The sequence below is a fragment of the Mus caroli genome, unplaced genomic scaffold (genome assembly GCF_978045245.1).
Source record: "Mus caroli unplaced genomic scaffold, Mus_caroli_1 scaffold_3, whole genome shotgun sequence".
Classification (NCBI taxonomy): Eukaryota; Metazoa; Chordata; class Mammalia; order Rodentia; family Muridae; genus Mus; species Mus caroli.
In genome coordinates, this window is record NW_028227258.1 from 134880901 (window position 1) to 134904934 (window position 24034).

The window sequence follows — 24034 nt, forward strand, 5'->3', positions numbered from 1 at the left end:
TCGAAACCCCATTCCCCCCTCCGTGTCTATATTATAATTAGATCATCTTCAGTATGGCTTTCTAAGGGCTTTTAGGAAGTAAGACCAGCATGACCAGAACCCAACACAAAAGCAGTTAGAACAAGCATGATGGCACCTGCCTTTAGTTCTGGCGTGCTGGAGCCAGAGGCTAGGCGAATCTCTGAATTCAAGGTCTCAAGTTCCAGGATAGTCAAAACTACACCGTCTTGAAAAACCAAAGCCAACCAACCAAATAAACGAAACCTTGCCAGTCTGGGATTTTACCATGTGAAGCCCCACCCTGGTCCTCGCAGATTCAGTTAAAGCCTGGTGCTCCATCAGGGTACACGAGCATATCTCTTGTCTTTAGCTCCAGTTGCCTATGGTCTAAAGGTAAGTGACCTTTTTTCATTTTTGATTTTGTTGTTAAACCTGAGAATTTGAAGATGTTTATACTCATACACCTTTAAAAGACTTGATACTGAAGAAATTAAGGGAACCTCGCCACCTGGTGGCACTAATGGTATGTGACATTAAAGTGGCCCCTTCTAGACACTTCTCCAAAACAGCAGAGCTGGCCTCTGCCCTGGGATCATCGTCCCCGTGCTTGCCCAGGTGACAGGCTCTTCTTAGTCTTCAAGTCAGGTGGCTTGTTGGGCTGGAACTCAACAAAGAAAGGACAACCCCCGTCCCCACCCCGACCCCCACCCCAAATTGATTTCCCTTTCAAACAGATAAGTATTCATGCCTTTTATTAAAGGGCTCACAATCGCCCAGAAATCGCCTCTCATTCTAGAATATTCTCTCCATTCTTGCTTCCTGCATCACAGGCTTCAGATTCTAGCAGAAGAAAGGATATTTAGGTGTGCTTGTTTAAACAAGTCATGGCATTTAATGTTGCACATGAATTAAATCTTTGAACATCTAATGATTTCTCTGGGTATGTTGCATTCTTAAATATTTAATTTATAAGTCACAGCATTTGACATTTTGGCAAGAAGTGTCCTGCAGGCTGCCTGCTAATTACTTGAAAAAACTAAAATGCACACACAAAAGATCTCTGAGCACCACCCCATGATTCCGATCCTGTTGGATCGTGGTTGAATCCAGGCCTGGGCGTTATAAAATCCTCCACAGGAGATTCCACTATAGAATGAACAGCAGACAAAGAATGTATACGTTAAACACAAAAATTAGAAATCAGACACCATTTCGCTTGCCAGCTTGGCAGACAAGACGAAGTGCTGTGAATTTTGCCATCAGTGATGACTTGGGGACCAGGAATTAGAAAAGCGCTCAGTTGTTTCTGCCATTTAAAACCTTAGGGCTGTGGTGCCGCTCAGTGTGGGGGCTCATGCCTACTGGGAGTAAGACCCTGGGTTTAGTTTTCAGCCCTGCCGTGTGTGTGTGTGTGTGTGTGTGTGTGTGTGTGTGTGCGTGTGTGCACGCGCGCGCGCCCATGCATGTGGAGGTCAGAGGACTTCTTGTAAGAGTGGGGTCTCTCCTTCTACTAAGGAAGTCTCAAAGGTCAAATTCAGGTTGTCAAGATTTTGGACAAGTGCCTTTCCCTTCCATCTTGAGCCTTCAAATGTTCTCCATTATTTCTCACAGCCTTTCCCGTGTGATCATTATGTCTATTATTAATTAATACATTTATTTGGTTCATGTAGACATGACATGCAAGTACTTTACTAAGGCAAGATTTTTACTATTACGCTATGTTGTATTCTAGTGAGAGAAGGTATTCAAGTGCTTATATTCAAGTGGTAGCTGTGACTTCTATTTGCTAGTTTATAAGGGCTTGAGTCATAAAAAAATAAGAAGGGGTATCAGAAGTGACAGCTAGCCATACTCTTACATTCAAATAAGCTTTTTTTAAAAAAAATACTTTTGTGTATGGATGTATTTTATCAGAATGTATGCCTGTGTAACACGTGCATGTATTGCAAGCAAAGGGCAGAGAGTCAGATCCCTTGGAACTGAAGTTACAGCTGTTAACTTCACATCAGGGATGAGAATTGAACCTGGGTCCTCTGGACGTGCTGTTTTCCTCTGAGCAATCTCTTCAGGCCCCCAATAGGCTTTAAAAAAAGTGTTTCATTAAAACACATATGGGCTCCTTTGGAGTTGTTGTTTGATTTTAGTCAGTTTTGTGTTACTCTAATGAAACTCCAGGTCCCGACATCTTAAAAAGAACAAGTGTTCAACATCTTGGCAGGTGGAGTGGACAGACAGATGGAAGAGCCAGAGGACTGGGTGACAGTCGCCTTCTGGACAAAGCAAGCATGTTGGACCTAGTTCAAACTTTATCCTGAAAGTCAGAGCAAATTCTTCACGGTTGCACCTTCTAGAATATAGGGACACAAAGTAAATGCTAGCATTCAGAAAGGAAGAAATGGAGCTGGGACAGAGCTCAGGGTGGCATGGTTGTCACATGTACAAGAAGCCTGGCTCTACACAAACCAGGCGGGGGGTGGGGACGCACACGCCTATAATCTCAGCAGATCTAGGAGGCAGGAGGTTGCACAGTTAGAAATCACTCTTGACTACATATTGGACTTGAGGCCGGCCTGGGATACATGATAAATCTAGCAAACGAGCAAAGGAGGACTGGGTCCATATCAAGGAGGCAGGCACCAAAGACCTAGACCCACAGGCAAGACCTCCTCCAACTCTACACCTGGTACCCAGGGCCTGAGGCAGTGGCAGGATCTGAGCTCCAGCAGAGTGGGGCAGCCCTGTGGGATGGCTCTGCGGGCCTCTTTCTTGGGCTGCCCTCATTCATTGCCTGGAGACTCCATACATTCTTTGGGCAAGGTTCCACTGATGATGGGACATTATGTTATCATGTATAGAGTTCACACTTGAGAAAAACATAACCAGTTACCATAAAGAACAGTCACACACACATACATGCACACACACACACAGACACACAGGCACACACCCACTCTAATTTTGTAGGTGAGATATTCTGTGATTTTTATGCTGACCTGCATTCATAGCTATCCTGGTCTGCACACAGCCTGTGAGCACTGGGCTTTACACCCCTGGACCAGATAACAAAGGTGAAAATTGTCAATTGTTGGATAAATATTTAGAAACTGGACGTCTTCTAGATCTCTGCAAACTGATACCAGGTAGATCATTGAAAGGCTACAGAGATCTCATTTTGCGGGTGAAAGAAAGATGAAATTTCAAGACCTGTAAGTCATATAAAGTACTCAGAAATTGCTGGTTGTTTGTGAGCCTAGAGGCTGCCTAGGGCTGAGAAAAAAGAAAAACAAACCTGGGTATGCCCTGTAGTTAAAACATTCCTGGGAACATCTTGACCATAAGACAAAGGGGAATGTGAAGACATAACAGGGCTATCTAAACTGAGCCAACAACTCACAGAACTCTGACACCCTCCACGTACATGTAATTTTTCTGCTGATGTTTGAATAAGCCAATAGTGTGTCGCTCTGCTGAATTCCACACCCCTAAGCCCCTTACCCCATAAAACCCCCTAGCTTCCGAGCCTCATGGCCAACATCCGTTATCTCCTATGTGGGATGCATGTCGGTCTGGAGCTCCATCATTAAACGACCTCATGTAATTACATCAAGATGGTCCTTCATGTGTTTTTGGGTGCACACCGAATCGGGAATTGAGTGGGGGTTTCCCCACTAGGTCTAACACAGGAAGAAAGCAAGTCTCTCGATGAAACACCGAAAGTGTCTGTGGCTGGACTGTTGGCCTGTCGCTGCTGAGTTCCAGCTGCCTTTCTGTCACATCTGTCTTGAGGTTTCTACAGCCAGGCCATACCCAAACCAGTTCAGATGCTTTCCGGGCATGCCTTCAACCTAGAAGATCACTGGGTACTTTAAGGGTGCGTTTGATCTTTACTGGTCATTTAGTTAACTAAAAAGGCTCCAAAGAAGCTGGCTTCTTGATCCAGGTCCATCAAATGTTCATTGGTCACAGAAACAAAAATCCTGTCATTTTTTTTTAGCTCGAACAGTCCTCCCTGATAGATGGAGTACAGTCCGTACTCGGCATCTCTGGACCAACAGCTGTTTCTGGCGCTCTTCATCAGCACTATGGGATCCGGATAGCTGGTGTACTTGTAGATGTACTGCACCAGCTGTTTGGTTCTCACCTTGTCCTTTGAGACCATCTTGGAAGCCTCTTCAGCCTCCTGAAATCGGAAGTATGTTTGGGAATAGATGTAATATAGGCCCTCTTGCTCGATGACCAGTTCTCCGTTCCTAAAGAGCATGTGGTTGAGAAATGAATGCCCTTTCCGCGAGGACTCCCAGGATTCAATCTTCTGGCCTAAGGTCTTTCCATCCTTGGAGACTATGTGGAAACAAAAGAAACAGTTATTGGGAGGACGTTTACATTGAATGAGGAGATACCTCAGCTGCTCCGCACAGTCAGTCTTTTCATTGGGCTTGCATACAATGTGGATCCAAAATCCAACTTCTTACACTTTTCATCTGACATGGACCACAAAGGCTAGTCACATGAAAACTGGGAGGTTTCTGGATCATTTTGACTTGTTTATTGTCTGTCCCTCCTGCCAGCTATCACACACACACACACACACACACACACACACACACACACACACACACACAGGTTCGTGGTTCCCTGTGGTTCAAAAGTGTCCCTGTGATGGGAGATCCTAGTGCCTTATGGTGAAGAGAAAGAAAGGCTGTGGATTAGGCTGTGGCGGGATCAAAGGCTGTGGATTTTAAGATGGAAGAGTTGCTACAAGGGGAGGAGGAGAAGGGACATAGGGGGAGGGATGGGGAGAGGGAGAGGGAAAGAGAGGGAGGAGAGGAAGGAGGGAGGGAGAAGAAAGAGAGGGAGGAAGAGGTGGGAGAGAGGGAGGGAGGGGAGGAGGAGAGAAAGAAAGAGAGGAAGGGAGAGGAGGAGGGAAGAAGGGATAGAGAGAGAGAATATTACTTTAAAGATTTAAAAAGTCTGAGTGTGGTGGTGTCTGGTATCCCAGCCCTTGGGAGCTTGAGACAGAAGAGTTTGGAGTTCTGAAGCCTGCCATGAACCACTGTTTCAATAAAAGAGTAGAGGGAGGGGATAGTGGGGAAGGAGGATGGGAGGAGAAGATGGCAGCAGCAGCAGCAACAACAACAAAGGTGGCCCAGTGAGACACAGTGCTCTCTAGTGCACACTTTTCCTGAGGCCAGCTATGGCAGAGTTAGCGGGTTCCCTGTGTGTCTTCTTGTTTCACAAAACAGTCGTCTGAGACTGGATCCCTATTGAGCACTTAGAGTCACAGAGATACTTCAGATAGAAGTTAAACTACTTTCAACAATTCCAGAGTCTCACCGATGCTAGGTGCCATCCTCACCCCACCCTGCTGCCAGCCCCCACCCCAGCCCTCATGATCTTACTTGGAATTGAAGCGGAGTTGCTTCTCCGAGTGATCCCAGTAATGTGAGCTGCCACTTTCTGAGGTCTTCCACCTCTGGGCAAGGGAGGAGTACTTAGCTGCTTTTCTAAAAGACACAAGGCAGAAAAACATCAGCACTTGTCAAAACACTTCTCAAATACACTGCCCAGCTCACACAGTTGTGTCTGACCAGGCATCCTGAGCTCAGGGCCAAACTCATCCTATGGTTTCATAAAACAGCCCAAATAGTGGGGCTGGAGAGGTGGCTGTTCTTCAGCGAGACCTGGGTTTGAGCCCTCCACCCACATGGCTGCTCACCCTGGTCTGTAACTCCAGTTCCAGGGCCAACAAGAGGATCTGAGTTTAGATTCTCAGCACCCACCTAAAAACTCAGGCATGGCTACATGCTGTATCCCCAGGAGAAAGTCATAGGGAAGATTTGAATGGAGACAAGAGGAGAGCGGGGGTTGTCTGGCTGCCATCCTAACTCCGGTCTGTGAGAGACCATATCTAAAGGGAATAGACAGAAACTCTTAAAGGAAGACACATGACAACCTCTTTTGATCTCCACAGTGTGCATACAGGCACACACCTGTGCATACACGTGTGCACATGCATAATATAAAACTTATACAACAATGTCTTTTAAAATATAGCTTCAGGGCTGGAGAGATGGCTCAGTCGTTAAAGGCTAGGCTCACAACCAAAAATAAAATATAGCTTCAAATCCCCATTCCTGCCTGTGTTTGGTTAAGATAAATTACATTCTATCAACAAACAAATGTTGGCAATGACAAGAAATTATACCACACTATGCAGAGCTATATAGATTAACCATTGATTCAACTGAGTTCTTGAGGAATTTACTATATTTTATGAGAAATACCAATTGGAAAATAAAATAATTATTTATGAGAAGGAGAGACAAGGGGGAACCCCTAAGCAGAGGAAGGACAGAGTCCTAGTTAATAGAGGAAGGACAGAGTCCTAGTTAATAGAGGAAGGACAGAGTCCTAGTTAATAGAGGAAGGACAGAGTCCTAGTTAATAGAGGAAGGACAGAGTCCTAGTTAATAGAGGAAGGACAGAGTCCTAGTTAATAGAGGAAGGACAGAGTCCTAGTTAATAGAGAGCTGAGGTCAGAGGAGGGTCTGCTGAGGAGATACTGTTAAGAACTTTTCGGTTACTTATCCCTGTAAGTTAAAGTGATCACTGCATCTATCCCAGGCACCCATCCAGTGACAAGAAGAATGCTTGAAAATAATCAAGAAACAGAGGTGTGCAGATAAACAAGGCACAGAGGGTCTGTCGTGATGGAAGAGAGATGTTTCCAGAGAGCTAAAGTCAAGACCCAGGACAGAAGAAAAGAAGGAAGTGCAGATCCAACTTGAAGGAAACAAACTACACAAGACTTAGGCTGCCTCCCCAAGACACTAGAAGGTGTAAAGAAATGTGTCATGCCTCAGGCCAACTTATGTCAAGGTCTAGTCTGATGGGCAGAGGGCTGCTAGGCAAATTACAGTGGCCATCCTCTAGGTTGGGAGCTCCAGAGGCAAAAGCAGGCAGTAAATTTTCATAGGGAGACAGCGAATGAGAAAGGAGAAGCCATTTTCTGTTTATCTGGTATTAGTTATAAATCGCTATTAATGTTGTTCTTGTTATTTTAGGAAGCCACATTTTCTTCTCAAAGCAAAAATTTCTCCTGAGCATCTAAGAAACCAGATAGACTGTACATGGTTCTGAAAAGAGCATGGTAGGTGTGGGGTGGATGAATGGAGGGGCCGTGTGGGTATATGTGGCAGATGCATGCATCCTGTGCTGATGTGCAGAGGTCAGAGGAGGGTGTCAGGTGTCTCGCTCTGTGTAACTCTCCCCTTTGGAGCCTGAAGCCTTGCTGGTGGCTGCTGATCTCTCCTCCCTCACAGCTCTAATAGTACAGATGTGCATGTGTGTATCGTATTACCCCAGTCAAAATGGCACTTAACAGCAAGCACAGGGGAAGTGGGGGCCCATCTACACTGTGCGTGCAAATGCTGAAGAGTCCAGCCAACATGGAAATGAGCATGGAGGCCCTGAAACCACTAAACACTAATCTTCCACATGACCGTGTGTGTGTGTGTGTGTGTGTGTGTGTGTGTGTGTGTGTGTGTGTGTGTGTGTGTGTGTTCATTCTGCAGCATGCTTGGGGAGGCCAACTTTTTGAAATGGTTCATCATTTACAATCTATGATTCAGCTCAGATTGTCAGCTCCTTTACCGGCTGAACCACCCTGTTGGCCCTTGTGTAGTGGTCTTGATCTGCAGTTACTTAATTTAATCTGGGGCTTGAAAAGCATCAGCCCTGACCTCCTGGCCTTTAGGGTTTCTGCTGTTACTCTGATAGAATGACCTCTGTCAGTAAGTTGGCACCTCTTTCTTACAGCTTTCAGAGTTCTTGAAGCTAGAGAACATTTCCCAAACGTGTGTGATGCTCAGACAAGAGCCACAGTAAACTCCCCATCACTCCAACACCAGCACAGCTCGTGAAGCAGCCACATTAGCTGTGAGTTCATAAGAGCGGCTGCGTGTTGGGAGAACATTAAAGACTAAGTGTGAGGTGGAGCTACAGAGTCAATTACAATTAATCTCAGAACGAGCAACTGTCAAGGTCTATGTGTCAGTTCACCATGGACCATCATGGTTACATGCGTCATGATGTGTCTGCACCTACCCTTTAACCCTTTGGTTTTTAAATAGAAAGATCTAGTTTGCATTTGAGATCATTTCAAGGCTATAAAAAAAAGCCTGGATTTGAGAGCAAAAATCTGAACCTTTAATCTTCTTATTATACATACATTTTTCATGGTACAACAGTTCTGTCTTCCATAAGAACACTGTCATACAAATACACATTACACATTGAGCAGATTCCCTATCCCCCTGCCTCCTTCCTACTCCCACCTCCTGTTAGTTCCTGTGATCCGTAGTCTCATTTCTATTTTCATGTCATATATACATGTGGACATAATTGCGTACATTTATATAAGCTCTGGGATCTATGCCTAAGAGAAAGCATGCAAGAGCTGTCTTTCTGAAAGGAGTTTGGTTCACTGAATATCTCTTCTTGCATCCACTTTCACACACACGATGTAGTTTCATTCTTTACAGTTGAGAAAGTCCTACTATGTGTACAGCACAGTTTGTCTTCCCTTCCTCTCACAGGGCACATAAATTGTTGCCGTGTTTTCCTATTTTAGAGCCACACTAAGCATCAACATGCAAGTGTCTCTGTGGTATCTTGATTTAGTCATCTTTATGCACACTGGGTCATGTGGAAGATTCTCTTTTGGTGTTTTCAGGGCCACCATGAAGCATCAGTGCTTTAATTTCTTTTTTTTTTTTCTGTCTTTTTTTTTTATTATTCTTAAATTTTTTTTATTATGTATTTTCCTCAATTACATTTCCAATGCTATCCAAAAAGTCCCCAATACACTCCCCCCCCCAGTCCCCCACCCACCCACCCCAACCCCTTGGCCCTGGCATTCCCCTGTACTGGGGCATATAAAGTTGGCAAGTCCAATGGGCCTCTCTTTCCAGTGATGGCCAACCAGGCCATCTTCTGATACATATGCAGCTAGAAACACGAGCTCCGGGGATACTGGTTAGTTCATAATAATGATCCACCTATGGGGTTGCAGTTCCCTTTAGTTCCTTGGGTACTTTCTCTAGCTCCTCCATTGGGGGCCCTGTGATCCATCCAATAGCTGACTGTGAGCATCCACTTCTGTGTTTGCTAGGCCCCGGCATTGTCTCACAAGAAACAGCTATATCTGGGTCCTTTCAGCAAAATCTTGCTAGTGTATGCAATGGTGTCAGTGTTGGGAAGCTGATTATGGGATGGATCCCTGGATATGGCAGTCTCTAAACGGTCCATCCTTTCTTCACAGCTCCAAACTTTATCTCTGTAACTCTTTCCATGGGTGTTTTGTTCCCAATTCCAAGAAGGGGCACAGTGTCCACACTTTGGTCTTCGTTCTTCTTGAGTTTCATGCGTTTAACAAATTGTATCTTATATCTTGGGTATCCTGAGTTTTGGGGCTAATATCCACTTATCAGTGAGTACATATTGTGTGAGTTCCTTTGTGAATAGGTTACCTCACTCAGGATGATGCCCTCCAGATCCATCCATTTGCCTAGGAATTTCATAAATTCATTCCTTTTAATAGCTGAGTAGTACTCCATTGTGTAAATGTACCACATTTTCTGTATCCATTCCTCTGTTGAGGGGCATCTGGGTTCATTCCAGCTTCTGGCTATTATAAATAAGGCTGCTATGAACATAGTGGAGCATGTGTCCTTCTTACCGGTTGGAACATCTTCTGGATATATGCCCAGGAGAGGTATTGCTGGATCCTCTGGTAGTACTATGTCCAATTTTCTGAGGAACCGCCAAACTGATTTCCAGAGTGGTTGTACAAGCTTGCAATCCCACCAACAATGAAGGAGTGTTCCTCTTTCTCCACATCCTCGCCAGCATCTGCTGTCACCTGAATTTTTGATCTTAGCCATTCTGACTGGTGTGAGGTGGAATCTCAGGGTTGTTTTGAGTTGCATTTCCCTGATGATTAAGGATGTTGAACATTTTTTCAGGTGCTTCTCTGCCATTCGGTATTCCTCAGGTGAGAATTCTTTGTTCAGTTCTGAGCCCAATTTTTTAACGGGGTTATTTGATTTTCTGGAGTCCACTTTCTTGAGTTCCTTATATATATTGGATATTAGTCCCCTATCTGTTTTAGGATAGGTAAAGATCCTTTCCCAATCTGTTGGTGGTCTTTTTGTCTTATTGACAGTGTCTTTTGCCTTGCAGAAGCTTTGCAACTTTATGAGGTCCCATTTATCGATTCTCGATCTTACAGCACAAGCCTTTGCTGTTCTATTCAGGAATTTTTCCCCTGTACCCATATCTTCGAGGCTTTTCCCTACTTTCTCCTCTATAAGTTTCAGTGTCTCTGGTTTTATGTGGAGTTCCTTAATCCACTTAGATTTGACCTTGGTACAAGGAGATAGGAATGGATCAATTCGCATTCCTCTACATGATAACTGCCAGTTGTGCCAGCACCATTTGTTGAAAATGCTGTCTTTTTTCCACTGGATGGTTTTTGCTCCCTTGTCAAAGATCAAGTGACCATAGGTATGTGGGTTGATCTCAGGGTCTTCAATTCTGTTCCATTGGTCTACTTGTCTGTCGTTATACCAGTACCATGCAGTTTTTATCACAATTGCTCTGTAGTACAGCTTTAGGTCAGGCATGGCGATTCCACCAGAGGTTCTTTTATCCTTGAGAAGAGTTTTTGCTATCCTAGGTTTTTTGTTGTTCCAGATGAATTTGCAGATTGCCCTTTCTAATTCGTTGAAGAATTGAGTTGGAATTTTGATGGGGATTGCATTGAATCTGTAGATTGCTTTTGGTAAAGTGCTTTAATTTCATGAAGTCCCATTGTCAGTGGGACACCATGCTCATTTCCATATTGGCTGGACTCTTCTGCATTTCCACCAGCAGTGTAGACGGGCTCCCACTTTCACCAGTGCTTGCTGTAAGGACCATTTTGACTGCAGTGAGATGGAATGTCAGTGTTTTAATTTACATTTCTCTAACGGCCAGTCAGGGTGAACATGTATTTCCTGTGTTACTGGAAATTGTGGTTCCAGTAACTTTTGATAACAGTCTGTTCATTTATTGAGTGGGTCATATGAGTTCTTGAATGCTCTGAGTTTTTTCATGCATTCTAGATATTAATCCTCTATCTTATATATAGCTATATGTATATATATGGCTATGTATATATATATATATATATATATATACATATATATATGGTTGTGTATAACTAGCAAGGATTTCTTCCCATTTTGTAGGCTGACTATTCCTTCAATAAATGATGTCCTTTGCTGAACAGAAGTGCTTTAATTTCACGAAGTCCCATTTTTAGTTGGTGGCATCTGTGTGACCTGAGTCCTTTTCAGAAAGTCCTTCCCTATGTTTATCTTCTTTTCTCTGGTAGTTTCGAGTTTTATATTAGAATCTTCAATGCATTCTAAGTTGTTTATTTTCTTTCGCTCTTCTATGTGTGGATGCATGGATTGTTTGTTGAAGAGACTTTTATCCAAAGTGTATTTCTGACCTCTTTGTCAAAAATCAGGTGTCTTAGAGTTTTACTGCTGTGAACAGACACCATGACCAAGGCAACTCCTATAAAGCCAACATTTCATTGGGGCTGGTTTACAGGTTTAGAGGTTCAGACCATTTCATCAAGGCAGAAACGTGGCAGCATCTAGGCAGGCATGGTGCAGAAGGAGCTAAGAATTCTACATCTTCATCTGAAGGCTGCTAGAAGAATACTGGCTTCCAGGCAGCTAGGACAAGGGTCTTAAAGCCCACACCCACAGTGACACACTTCCTCCAACAAGGTCACACTTTCTAATAATGCCACGCCCTGGGCCAAGCATATTCAACCCACCACATCAGGTATTTGTAGCTCTATGGGTTATGGCCGTTTCCTTTATCCTGCTTCAGTGATCTGCCTGTCCATGTTTGCATCTGTGCCACAATGCTTTTGTTGTTGTGATTCTGCAGTATAACCTGAAATCAGGGACAGTGGTACGCCAGCATCGCTCTTTAAGCTCAGGATTGCTTTGGGTATGTGGGGCCTTACATGCTTCAATATGAATTCAAGATTGTCTTCTCCGTTCTGTGAAGAACGCCATTAAGACTTGGCAAATTATCTATTCACAGTCATTTCAATGCGGTGGGTGAGAAAATAATACATGGATAAAATTATATATAAAAAATATGAGGTAAGTAAAGGTGATAGAAATAACAAGATACAGGGGAGCTTACTTACAAATGTGCCAAGGAGAGACTTCTGAGAGCTGGGACGGAGTGAGTGGGGCCAAGAGAAGGAGAACCAATGGTGGGCTAAATAAGCCTGGGTCGTCACAGTGAGAAAAACAAAGTAAAGAAAAGGCTGTTGAGCGTTAACAGGCTGCTGAGCATTAGCAAGATGCTGAGCGCTAACAGGATGCTGAGCGCTAACAGGATGCTGAGCACGTGGCTCCAGTAGGAAGCACAGATGAGATCAGGGGTAGGTAGATAGCTTGCTGGAGAAGAACTGACACACTGAGGGGTTTGTGGTGAAGAAAAGCCTTGTGGTCAGAGGCAGAGAAGATGGGTAGTTTTTGGAGAACTTTATCTATTTTACTTCCTGCCGAGTTCTAAATAGTACTTATGATGGTGTATTTATAGCAAAATAATCAAATTAGGAAAGAAACTGAAGTAGAAGGAAAGTTCACATGAGGAAAAAAAAAGATAAAGAAAGAACAAAATTCTGACCATGAGGAGGCCATGAAGTTAATCCCAAGATTTCCAGCCCATGGCACAAAGACAGAGAGGCAAGGAACAGTTTAAGACAGTGAGTGAGTAGCGATCCTCACCATATGTATGGATGGGAGCAAGGAGAGACTGCAGAGCTATTCAGCTGTGACATAGACAGTAGCAAGCAAAAATAACAAAATATTAATACCTGGAACTGTAGAAATGGTGTCCTGAAAAGTTCTCAAAGTCACCTACAAATAATATTGAATAAGAGTGTTAATGTCCCTAAAAATGTAACAGAATATACATGCTTCTAGAGTTTCTTTCTGATGTGGAACATGACACGTCTACGGTGGCATCAATACAGAAGGACTTCTTTAATCTAAGCATAGGAGTTTGTGGGGGATCTGGGATGAATCCTGAGATACTGTGATCAAAGGACAATCTGAAAGCGCTGATTGACACTTGGTGTGGCTAGGAAGGAGGGGCACAGCTACTGCTTAGGTCAGCCATGTCTCCAGGGCTCTATGAAGCTGATGATAACCATGTCCCTTCCCTCTGTGTTGGATGTGCATATATGAGTGTGTGCCTGTCTGTGTGTGTGCATGTGCATGTGCGTGTGGGTGTTCGTGTGTGTCTGTGTGTCTGTGTCTATGTGTGTGAGAGACAGAGCCCAGCATCTGGAGCTATTATGTAGATCTGAACCATACCCACAGATATGCTCACTCTATAAATGTCTGACTTGGTGTCACCATGTTTTGATGCTAAGTTCATGGCCCAAAGAAATGGTACCAAAGTTCCATATATTGCTAAACATATTACAACCCCCTGCCCCAGCTTTTGTAGTAACCAATGCAGAAAATCAGTGCAAAAGAAAATACTGGGTATTTCTATTTGGGAAGCAGAACCCAGTTTGAGTCCTTATGACTTCTGAACCCCCTCCACCCATCCCTTGTCACTCTCAGGATCTGTGCCATCATCATCATATCACTTCAAATGTCAGGAGCACAGCAGCTGTGCCCACACCATAAAGTAGAAGCTTTCAGTCTTTCCTTTGCTTCAACCCCTCCCCTAGCTGAGCCAGCGTTTACTGGAGTTGGCCCCACAGGCTCTGGAGAAGGGACGGGGAGTAAGGTGGGCTTGAGCATTCACCTCTTTTTTTCTGTTTTTATTTCTTTCTCTTATTTTAGGACAGGAAGGAAAGAAAGAAGAAGGGGGAGAGAGGAAAGGAAGGGAGAGAGATGAAGGAAGGAAAGGAAAGGGAGGTTGGGATTGAGGGAAGAAGAAAGAAAGTGCCAGGGAAAGGGTGACTAGGAGCAGGTCAGGTGACCACAAGTCAAGGCTTTCCTCCCCAGCTCATTAAGCTTATGTTTCTTAGCTGATCTGACCTGAGATGCCTTTATCTGTCTGAAAATGTGTGTTTAAAAAGCATAACAATGATTCCTTCCTGGGCAGCTGCTTTCAGAATTCAACAGGCAGATGTTCAAAATGGGCAGATGTTTACAGGAAATAAGGGCTCAGTGTGCCTGAGCAGAGTATGAAATTTCTCTCCTGTGCTCACATCCACCTGCTCCATGTCCTCTGCCTGCCAGTTCCTCTCCACCCTGAATGTCCAGAATGGGTCTGGGAGGATGAGAGGGAAGTAAGGGAAACTGACAGGAAAAAAATCTATTATTCTTAATTCCCTTATATCTTCTTCTTGGTTGGCCCTTGTACCTGCTAGCACCCCAGCCTCCAGACTGCTCCATAGTTCAAGTCTGTCTGTCTGATGATTCACTGAACCCCTTAAGCCAAAGGCTTTGGAAGGAATCTGAGGTTCTGTACTGGCTAGTTTTGTGTCAACTTGACACAGGCTGGAGTTATCACAGAAAAAGGAGCTAGAGTTGGGAAAATGCCTCCAAGAGATCCAGCTGTGGGGCATTTTCTCAATTAGTGATCAAGGCGGGGAGGCCCCTTGTGGGTGGAACCATCTCTGGGCTGGTAGTCTTGGATTCTATAAGAGAGCAAGCTAAGCAAGCCAGGGGAAGCAAGCCAGTAAAGAACATCCCTCCATGGCCTCTGCATCAGCTCCTGCTTTCTGACCTGCTTGAGTTCCAGTCCTGACTTCCTTTGGTGATGAACAGCAGTATGGAAGTATAAGCTGAATAAACCCTTTCCTCCCCAACTTGCTTCTTGGTCATGATGTTTGTGCAGGAATAGAAACCCTGACTAAGACAGGTTCCTTCACACCTGTCCAAAGCCTGGCCTTTTCCTGAACCTCCTGTGTAGTCACCCTACCAACTGTTGGTAATGGCACCCAGCCAAGGAGCATTCACACAGTTGAAAGACCTTAGTTCATTTGACATAGAAGCCACATTCCAGGTGCTGTCTGGACCGTACTGTGAATACTGCTCAAGTTACCCACTGGAGCCTCCATCATCAGGACAATACTGTTCCCATGGAACAAACAACAGACTCCTAAATACATCTGACATAAAGCATCCGTCCTCCCACACTGGGATTTCCCACTCTATCCTTAGATGGTGATCTCATCTATGGGGCCTCTTAGTTTGCAAAGTAATTTTAATATCAGTGCCTTCATCTGACCTTTTCAGAAAGGCAGAAGGCAAATATTTGTAAATGCCATCATCGCAGAAGGAAGCAGGCAGAGAAGGGGCTGACTTGACTTAATCTCAAAGTAAAATCAGCGAAATGAACTGTTAGCCACACGAGTTTTTAGCCAGAGATCAACCCAGCAAAGCAGCTTCCACCGACAGACGCATTTGCCTAAATTATCGTTTGTCGACAGTGAATTGAGATGACGTCACCTTCAGCTTCTCAACGTATCTCTTGTTCCCTCACCCCTGTCTTCTTCTTTACATGAATGCAAAAATTAAATGTGTATTTAATTTTAGAGATCAGCCATGGGGGAAGAAGAGGAATCGCCATCATTTGGGACTCTTTTGTCTTTTAAATGATAAGAAATGAATAAAGAAACCAGTGAGCGCAAGCCCTGCCTGTGCCAGCATTCCCTGAGTAAATGCATAGGTTAACCTACAGGAGGCACTGTACAGTCAGCCAGGGCTTTATCTGCTGTCTCATATCAGACAGAACACCACATTGCTGGCGAATCTCTGGAGCACCCTGGGACTTGGTTTCTTCGTTTGTCAAATACAGATTTCCAGGCTTAAAGGTCTGCACATTTTTTTCTCCTCTGACCTCATGTTCTTGCTCTTGTGAGCACCTACCTCTTCAATGAGCTGATACAGTTGCCTCTTAACCTGCAAGCAGGGTCTGTTCAGGATCTCTCCATCAGTGGAGTCCCAGAAATCCTCATCCGTCTTTGAGAAGCAAGCTAGTCCGATTTTGGAGTAATTGTCCTGCAGCTGGGTGGAGAGAAGACATAACTGTATGGGGAACACATGCTTTTCCTGGGAGCTAAAAGAACAGAAAGTGGTGAGCGTTGAGAGGATCATGAGCGCCGTGGGCAGTTTGTGGTTTAAATAAAAGTAGGCATTCCACCCACTGTCCATTGATACTAAGCAGCTAGGTATGGTAGCCGGTGTAAGAATAGGCCAGGCGTCTTGGACCACCACGCTCTCCTCTGCCCCATCTCTCGAAGACATATGTCATTCTTATTTTCCCTCATATGCACATGTTCCTCATTAGACCTTTGTGGCAATGATAAAGGTTGCTTTCAAGTAACCTTCAAAGATAGCGTGGCTTCTAAGATAGCGTGGCTCTCCCTCCAAAGCTGGAAACCTGCCTATGTACGAAGTAGGGAGTGGAATCCATTTAAATGCCCACATCCTTAACAAAAAGCAACCAACCATTGGGTGAACCGTAGGTGTTCTGCCCCTAACCACAGCTCCTGTAAGTGAGTACACTGTAGCTAATGGCATTGTTTCTACTCTGCATGGACCCAAGGCATCACTAGGAATCTGAATCCTGACTCATTGGTTGTTAGCAACGCCTAGGAACTGATCTAAGGAGACTTTAAGCGCCACTGAAGGTGTTTTGTCCGGACAGGGAGCCAATATTTATAGTACCCTCATAATTGCCACCAAAGTCCTTACCCTTACCACTGATCATGCATTAATATTATAACCCCCATTCCCACACATTCACACATGCCTGCCCTGAGCCAGCCAGAACATGCTCATTACCACAGGCTGTTACCAAATCAGGAGGGAGAGCAAGGAGGAGGATGAAGACGCCCTCTCACTTAGATTTTTTTTTTTTTTTTTTTTGGTTTTTTGAGACAGGGTTTCTCTGTATAGTCCTGGCTGTCCTGGAACTCACTTTGTAGACCAGGCTGGCCTCGAACTCAGAAATCCGCCTGCCTCTGCCTCCCAAGTGCTGGGATTAAAGGCGTGCGCCACCACACTGGGCTAGATTTTTTTTCTTTCCCCTTTGGCTTTGTTTCCTCACAGCGTGGATGCACAACCTGTTATTTCCCAATGCTTGTTGACATGGTACCTGAAAACTCAGCTAGCTGGGGGACTGAAGCAGGAGACTCACAAGTTGAAGGCTTGTCTAAGCTACAGAGCAAGTTCAAGGCCAGCCTGTACAAATCCATATGACCCTTTGTTAAAACAAAACAGAAGAAAACAAGAGTAGAGTTGGGGCATGGCTCACTGGTAGAGTGCATGTCCATTATGCATGAAGCCCTTGGTCCTATCCCTGTCACTGTTAATTAAAAATATCTATTGATTTGCCTTTAACTGGAGTAAGTTTTGAAGGAGTCGGGCTCAAACTCACAGGTATCCCTTTGCCTCTGCCTTCTGAGTGATGGGATTTTAAGCATCCTCCTCCATGCCTGGTCTAAACATAATACTTTTATCTATTATTTAAATTTAGTGTCCTGAAAAGTTTGGGGTGGTGGTAAATTTAAGAACTCACCATTCCTATAGAAAAACAATCTATTGATTGATTGATTGAGTGAGTGACTGACTGACTGACTGACTGACTGATTGATTATGAGTCAGGTCCTCTCATGGTCCAGACTAGCTTCACACTTCCTTGATAACCAAGCATGACCATGAGTTTCTGATCCTCGGGTCTCCATCCTCCCAAGCTCGAGGAGCCCATCCAACAGCTCTCTTGGTTTTGTGTGGTGCTATGGATTGAAGCAGAGCTTTGAGCTTGCTAGGCAAGCATTCTATGATCTGAGCTGTACTCCAGCACCAAGCCATCTCTTAAAAAAAAAAAAATCATTCTATTATTCATGCAAGGTTCTGTCCAGAATCACACAGCTCTACACTCAGCAATGTACCTCCAAGCAAAAGTATAAACCCAACTTAATGAATTGCCAACCATTCACTGTTTAAACCGAAGGAGCAGCAGCAAAGACCTTGGTGGCTCATTGGAACACTAATGAACACTGGGGAAACTTTGTCTCCTTCTTTCCTAGCAGTGGGTTATCTCAACAAGAAAGGGTTGAGAGCCTGGAAGGTTAGGGTCCAGGGCAGGAAGGAGCTGCTGTTGTTGCTGTGGTCATTCCAAGGTGTCTAAGTGTCCTCTTGTAACTGGGGTGGAGTCTGAGGAAGACAAAGTGCCCTAGGAGGAAAATTAAGTCAGCCCAGCCCAAATTAAAAAGCTGGCTCATGTCCAGGATACCTTCTGGGAATTTCCAGAAACGTTTTCAGGAGGTGGGAGGGGTATCTGGGTTGGGTCGGCTTCTGAGAAGGTACACCAGTTAACGTGCTTGAGTTACTACATAAACGGTAATGAAGCAGTGGAGGGTAGGGGGCAGGGTATAGTACTCAATGGTAGAAGTGAAAATAAACTAGAAGCTTAGAGAAGCCTTAAGAAGACATGGACAACTCAGAAAACATTTTCATAAAGGTAAAAAGCAAATTCCCAGCCAGGCGTGGTGGCACACGCCTTTAATCCCAGCACTCAGGAAGGGGAGGCAGAGGCAAGCGGATTACTGAGTTCGAGGCCAGCCTGGTCCCAGCTAATAATCTGAAAACAAAACCAAAACCAAACCAAACAATAACAACAAAAACAAACCAAAAATACTAAACTGAAAACAATAGCCCCACATGCACCTCACCCCTGGCTGGCCCTCTGTGCAAATGGTTGGGAATCAGACTATGCAAGACTGGTTATTTTCTCTTAAGATAATGTGGACATGGCATGTCTTTGAAATCTAAGCGCTCAGTGGTGGAGTTCTTGCCTTGCTTGCTCAGTTCCTGGATTCTTTTAGAACTGCAGACTTCTACAGCTTAAACCATTCTTATGATATTCACCACAGAAAGTTTAGAAAATGTATAATATCTGAAAAAAAGAAAGGTTCACTTTATTCTACCGTCTTGAGCTCACAATTGTCAACTCTCTGCTGTTGGTCTTACTAGATATGTTCTGCACAAATAATGATTTCTGGGCAAAGACCATGCAGAGGGAAAGCTTCAGCGCCCACTCCTCGTCCACACTTAGTACCCACAGGTGTGAACCACGCTGGCCACAGCTTGCTTGCAGACCTTGCATTGAGGCTATTCTGGCGACACCTCTGCCTCCTCTCTCCTTCACCACATCCTTTCTGCCTCAAGAAATGTGTCTGTGTGAAGAGCCTCTAAGCTTTATTTGTAATTGCTGGATTTTCAAGCAGAATTTTGAAAACCTTAATTATCCAATCAGGCTGCCAGAGTCGACAGAGGATTGGGGAAATCTTAGAGGGAGTGAGGCCACCTTGCCACCTGTGCCAGTTGATCGGCCACCTGTGCACAGAGACAGACTCACTCTGTTTATGCTGTATAGTTAGCAAACCTTGGGGTGTGCTGCCACAGTCTATAAACACAGATGTGCTCCAATCTCTTACGTAAACTTAGAACTGAAAAGTAGCAATAGTTATACTCTTTTTCTCAGGGAATATACAAACTTGGGGCAAACAAGATGACTCAAGACCAACGTATTTATAACCAACCTTATGACCTGAGTTCAATCCCCAGGACCCACATGGTAGAAGGGAAAAAAAATTATCTCTTCCAGGTTGTCCTTTGATACCACCCATATGACACAACATGTTTCCCCCACAAACACACATAAACAATAAATAAATGTAATTTTAAAGAAAGAAATATACAAATTTAGGATATAGAGACAACACAGTCAGGAAAATGCTTGCCAGACAAACTTGTAGACTTGAATTCCATCCCCCGAGCCACATAAAGAAAGTCAGGACTAAGCCAGGCAATGAATGGGGATGCACGAATCTAATCCCAGCCTTCATGAGGCAGAGGTAGACAGATCTCTGAGTTCAAGGCCAGCCTGCTCTGCAAAGCAAGTTCCAGGATAGCCAGGGCTACATATAAAAACCCTGTCTCAAAAAAATAAAAAAAAAAAAGAAAGAAAGGAAGGAAGGAAGAAAGAAAAAGAAAAGAAAAGAAAAAAGAAAGACAGGAAAGGAAAAAATGAAAGAAAGGGAGAGAGAGAGAGAGAGAGAGAAGCAAGGCAGTCCTGGAGTCCCAGTGGGGAGAGATGGAGTCTGTGGTTGGCCCCTGAGAGACTACTAGGTGAGTTCCAAGTTAATGAGAGACCCTGACTCAAATAATCACCGGGAAGAAAGGAAACAAGAGAAAACAAAAGAAAAAGAAAAAAAGGTAGGTGGTATCCAAGAAATGACATCAGAGGTCATCCTCTGGCCCCACACATATGCAGAGATTGGCATCACACATGTGATCAGCATGCCCTATAATAAATAAATCACCATCAGCCATAATTTTCGTAATTATTTTCAAATAAAAGGAAAGTCTACCTCATCCACTTGGAAAAATTTCCAACTGATTGGGATTATCAAAGTCCTGCACCATAGGACATACAAACTGCACGGCCCCCGGAGACCATTGCTATCTGTGAATTTTGCACAGCTCATTTTTCTGGAAACTTTCCCTTACCATGCAGTTCCAAACAAGACAGCAGGTCGGATGTTGCACTGTGTACTGGGCAATGTGCACAGTGCAGATTCTTCAGGGGGTGGGGCTGGCAAGCAGTGCCTGGCACCCACAGTCCTGGGCTCCGGCCCTACCCTGACTCCAAAGCCCTGTCTAAGCTTGGATAATTCATTTCTCCATCAGGTTCTAGACAAGGGAGTGGAGTGTTCACCATCCCTGCCGCTCCTCTGCTCCCTAGAGCATATGTCTACCCAACTTGGACACGAGCAACCTGAAGCAGAGTTGGTTTTAGCTCTTGTCAGTTTGGCATTCCCAGTCCCAGGGGCTTCCCTGCGTTTGTATCTAGGTTCCTCCTGGCATAAAGTCCAACTTTTTTCTCATGAGGACTTAAATTCTGATTATAGACCAGTAGCCAAGTCAAGTCTAATCAGAGGAAAGGGTGGGAGGAAAGCCAGGCCATTGTGTTCACACTATTGTCAACACAGGAACTCCTCGGAGTTATTTAAAAACAAAGCATACTTTTTTAAAAAATAAAATAAAATAAAATAAAGGTGTGTGTGTGTGAGAGAGAGAGAGAGAGAGAGAGATGCAGGGTCTCTCACAGGGCCTGGAGTTCACCAGTAAGATTAGATATACCCTCAGCCAGCAAGCCTCGGGGATTCTTCAGTCTTCTCCCCCCAAGCACTGAGATTACAGGTGCATGCTGGGTAATTAGGGTCAAACTTGAGTTCTCACAGTACATAGGAAGCACTTCCCTGACTGACATCTCCCCTCAAACACATTTCAAACATCTGGTTTATGTCCATCCCCACCCTCAGCCTTACAGGACTGAGAAATGTGATACTTTGTGTTAGCATTTTGTCTACTCCCCCCCCAGTTACCTGGCAACAGCCAGGTGTGCCTGACTCTTCCCCCTCCCCTCTCTCTTGCCTTCTTGCTCTCCATCTGTCCTCTTTTCACTTCCCCCTCTCTCCCATTACCTACCCTCCCCCTTCTCTCTCCACATGTTTATGGCTGACCTCTACTCCTCTGCGTTCTCTCTCTCTCTCTCTCTCTCTCTCTCTCTCTCTCTCTCTCTCTCTCTCTCTCTCTCTCTCCTATCCTCTTAACTCCCTTCCCCATGCCCTCAGGAGAAGAGATACCTCAGCATGGGCCTGCAGAGGCACCCCCTACCCCCACACCTGACTACAGATCCACCAAACATTCTTTTCCCTGTGGTTGTATAAAACACAACATTTGGTTCCGTGACTTGGATCAGAGTGCTAATCACTATCCGATCACGGGAGAGACAAATGCTAACACTTTGAGCTTCACTTTGATTTTTGCTCAGACACTTGCTCTTCTCCCCACCAGCTTTTCAAAGTGTGACTTGTTTGTCTGAGAGTTTTTCACACCCACTTCTTTGGCTGGAGGACAGTGGTTATTACAGACTTACAAGTGGTCAAAGTGCAGACAAGATAGATGTCTGTTGGGAATGGGGTAATCTATGCCACTCCCTCACCTCAAGGTCCAGGCAACTGCAGGGCAGAGGTCTAGAGGTCTAGGCTCAGTCAGTAACAGGCAAACAATGAGCTCTAGGTTGGGTGAGAGTTCAGAAAAACTACATGGAAAGTTAGGGAGAAAAACAGCTGACATCTATCTCTAGGCTCCACAGCACCACGTGCTGTCCTCCCTCTTCCTCTCTCCCTCTGTCTCTCTCTCTCTTCCTCTCTCTCCTTCTCTGCCCCTCTCTTCCTCCTTCTTCCTCTTTTCCTCCCTCTCTCCCTCTTCCTCTCTTCCTGTCTCCCTCTCTCCTTGTCTCCCTCTCTCTTCCTCTCTCTCTCTATCTCTCTTTCACACACACACACACACACACACACACACACACACACACAGAACTCTAGAGTACTTCACACAAAGCATTTGTGCCAAGTGTCACCACTAACTGCACCCTGCACAGACACTTTTGAAATGATAGCAAACTTTCTCGGCGGTGCCGGTATATCCATTTGTAGTTTTCATAGCCTGTTCTGTTACTACAACTGCTTGGAAGTCTGCCAACTTGCCCTCTCCTTATTAGCAGTTAGAGTCTGCACTTGGGAAAGGCGTATTTTAATCTACAGCTAAGCTTTCAAAGAAGAGCAAGCTAAGAGGCAAAGCCAAGACAGGCTGCTGCTGAGAGCACACGGCCACTCACCTGCTTCATCTTGTTGGTGAAGTACATGTAAGTCACAGCCACAGACACAGCCTGCAGGAGCACCTGAAGGAGCACTATGCAAATCACCATCATCCTGAAGTGCTGGCCGAGGCTAAGGTCCTTCAGGGCCCCCGAGGAGGGCATACTGCTGTCCAGGTCTGACTTCCCAATGCAGACTTGCAGCCCAGCACCAGTGACTGAGAAGGTCACAGTTAGAAGGCAGAGTGCCCATACAATTTCTTTTTACTGTTGAGACCAAAAGTGAAACTGAGCAAGTCAGGAAGGTGACTGAGTTCGCGGTGCACAGAAACCTTCCAGCTAGGAGAGCTCGCCCTGATGGTGCTGGAAAGCCTAGATCCAGCGCTCTGAGATTTAACCCATCTATGAACTGCTGGAGCACCTGAAGGAGCTGCAGGGTCTCCCGGACAAAGGGCGATAACTCCTCCTCCGGGAGGAGTCTCAGTGAGGATCCAAAACTGAAGGCATCACAGGAGCCAGAGACCGCTGAAGGCAACAATGACTCGTTGCTATAGACATTTACAAGTGAAGATGTGTGGACAGAGGGATAAACCGTGGGACACACTAGGACACCACAGCTTCCATGATGGGATGTTTTCTATGCTCTGTTTTGTTTTATTTAGTTTGTTTTGTGTGTTTTTATTTGGGGGGAAGTTTCAAGGGCAGACGGTGATTATGAGGGGACAGGGAGATGAATGGGACTGGGATGCATGATGTGATACACACACATACACACACAAAAAAAAAACAATAAAAAGTTTGTTTGTGGGGGCTGGAGAGATGGCTCAGCAGTTAAGGGCACTGACTGCTCTTTCAAAGGTCCTGAGTTCAATTCCCAGCAACTACATGGTGGCTCACAACCATCTGTAATGAGATCCGATGCCCTCTTCTGGTGTGTCTGAAGACATCTACAGTGTACTCATATAAATAAAATAATAAGTTTGTTTGTTTGTTTTTAAAAACTGTTTTAAAAAACAAAAATCCCCACTGTTCAATTTTACCAATGAGAACTCAGGAGCCAGCTGCTGAGATGATAAATTACTAGCTCAGAGAGGCAGAGAAAGCACCCAGCTGACCTTCCTACTCCACCAACATCCCAGAAGGAAAGAACCCTTTCTTCTTCTCCAAGTTGTCTTAAATACGCAAAGACCCCCTTTCTGTTCACGATGTTCACTCCCTGTCGGATGGTTACTTGCTCTGCCTCTTGACTTTGTTAAAA

General features: G+C 44.8%; 1 protein-coding gene across 1 annotated transcript; it reads right to left on the minus strand.

The window, feature by feature from the left end:
• Positions 1-735: 735 nt before the first annotated feature.
• Positions 736-23235, minus strand: Tnfsf10 (TNF superfamily member 10). Its single transcript, XM_021158659.3, has 5 exons — positions 22798-23235; positions 15975-16112; positions 12956-12998; positions 5400-5504; positions 736-4341 (listed from the first exon to the last, which is right to left on the minus strand). Exons 1-5 carry the CDS (start codon positions 22939-22941, stop codon positions 3896-3898), a joined length of 876 nt encoding a protein of 291 aa, XP_021014318.1. The 5' UTR covers positions 22942-23235; the 3' UTR covers positions 736-3895.
• Between the last annotated feature and the right edge of the window lie 799 nt (positions 23236-24034).

Bases quoted from the DNA above. Each gene is read 5' to 3' on its own strand.
- Tnfsf10 (XM_021158659.3), bottom strand. From the start codon at position 22,941: ATGCCCTCCTCGGGGGCCCTGAAGGACCTTAGCCTCGGCCAGCACTTC. The intron at 16,113-22,797 runs GTGAGTGGCCGT...CTCTCCACCCAG, and splicing joins TCACCAACAAGATGAAGCAG to CTGCAGGACAATTACTCCAA. The intron at 5,505-12,955 runs GTATTAATATTT...TGTGTCTTTTAG, and splicing joins CACCATTTCTACAGTTCCAG to AAAAGCAGCTAAGTACTCCT.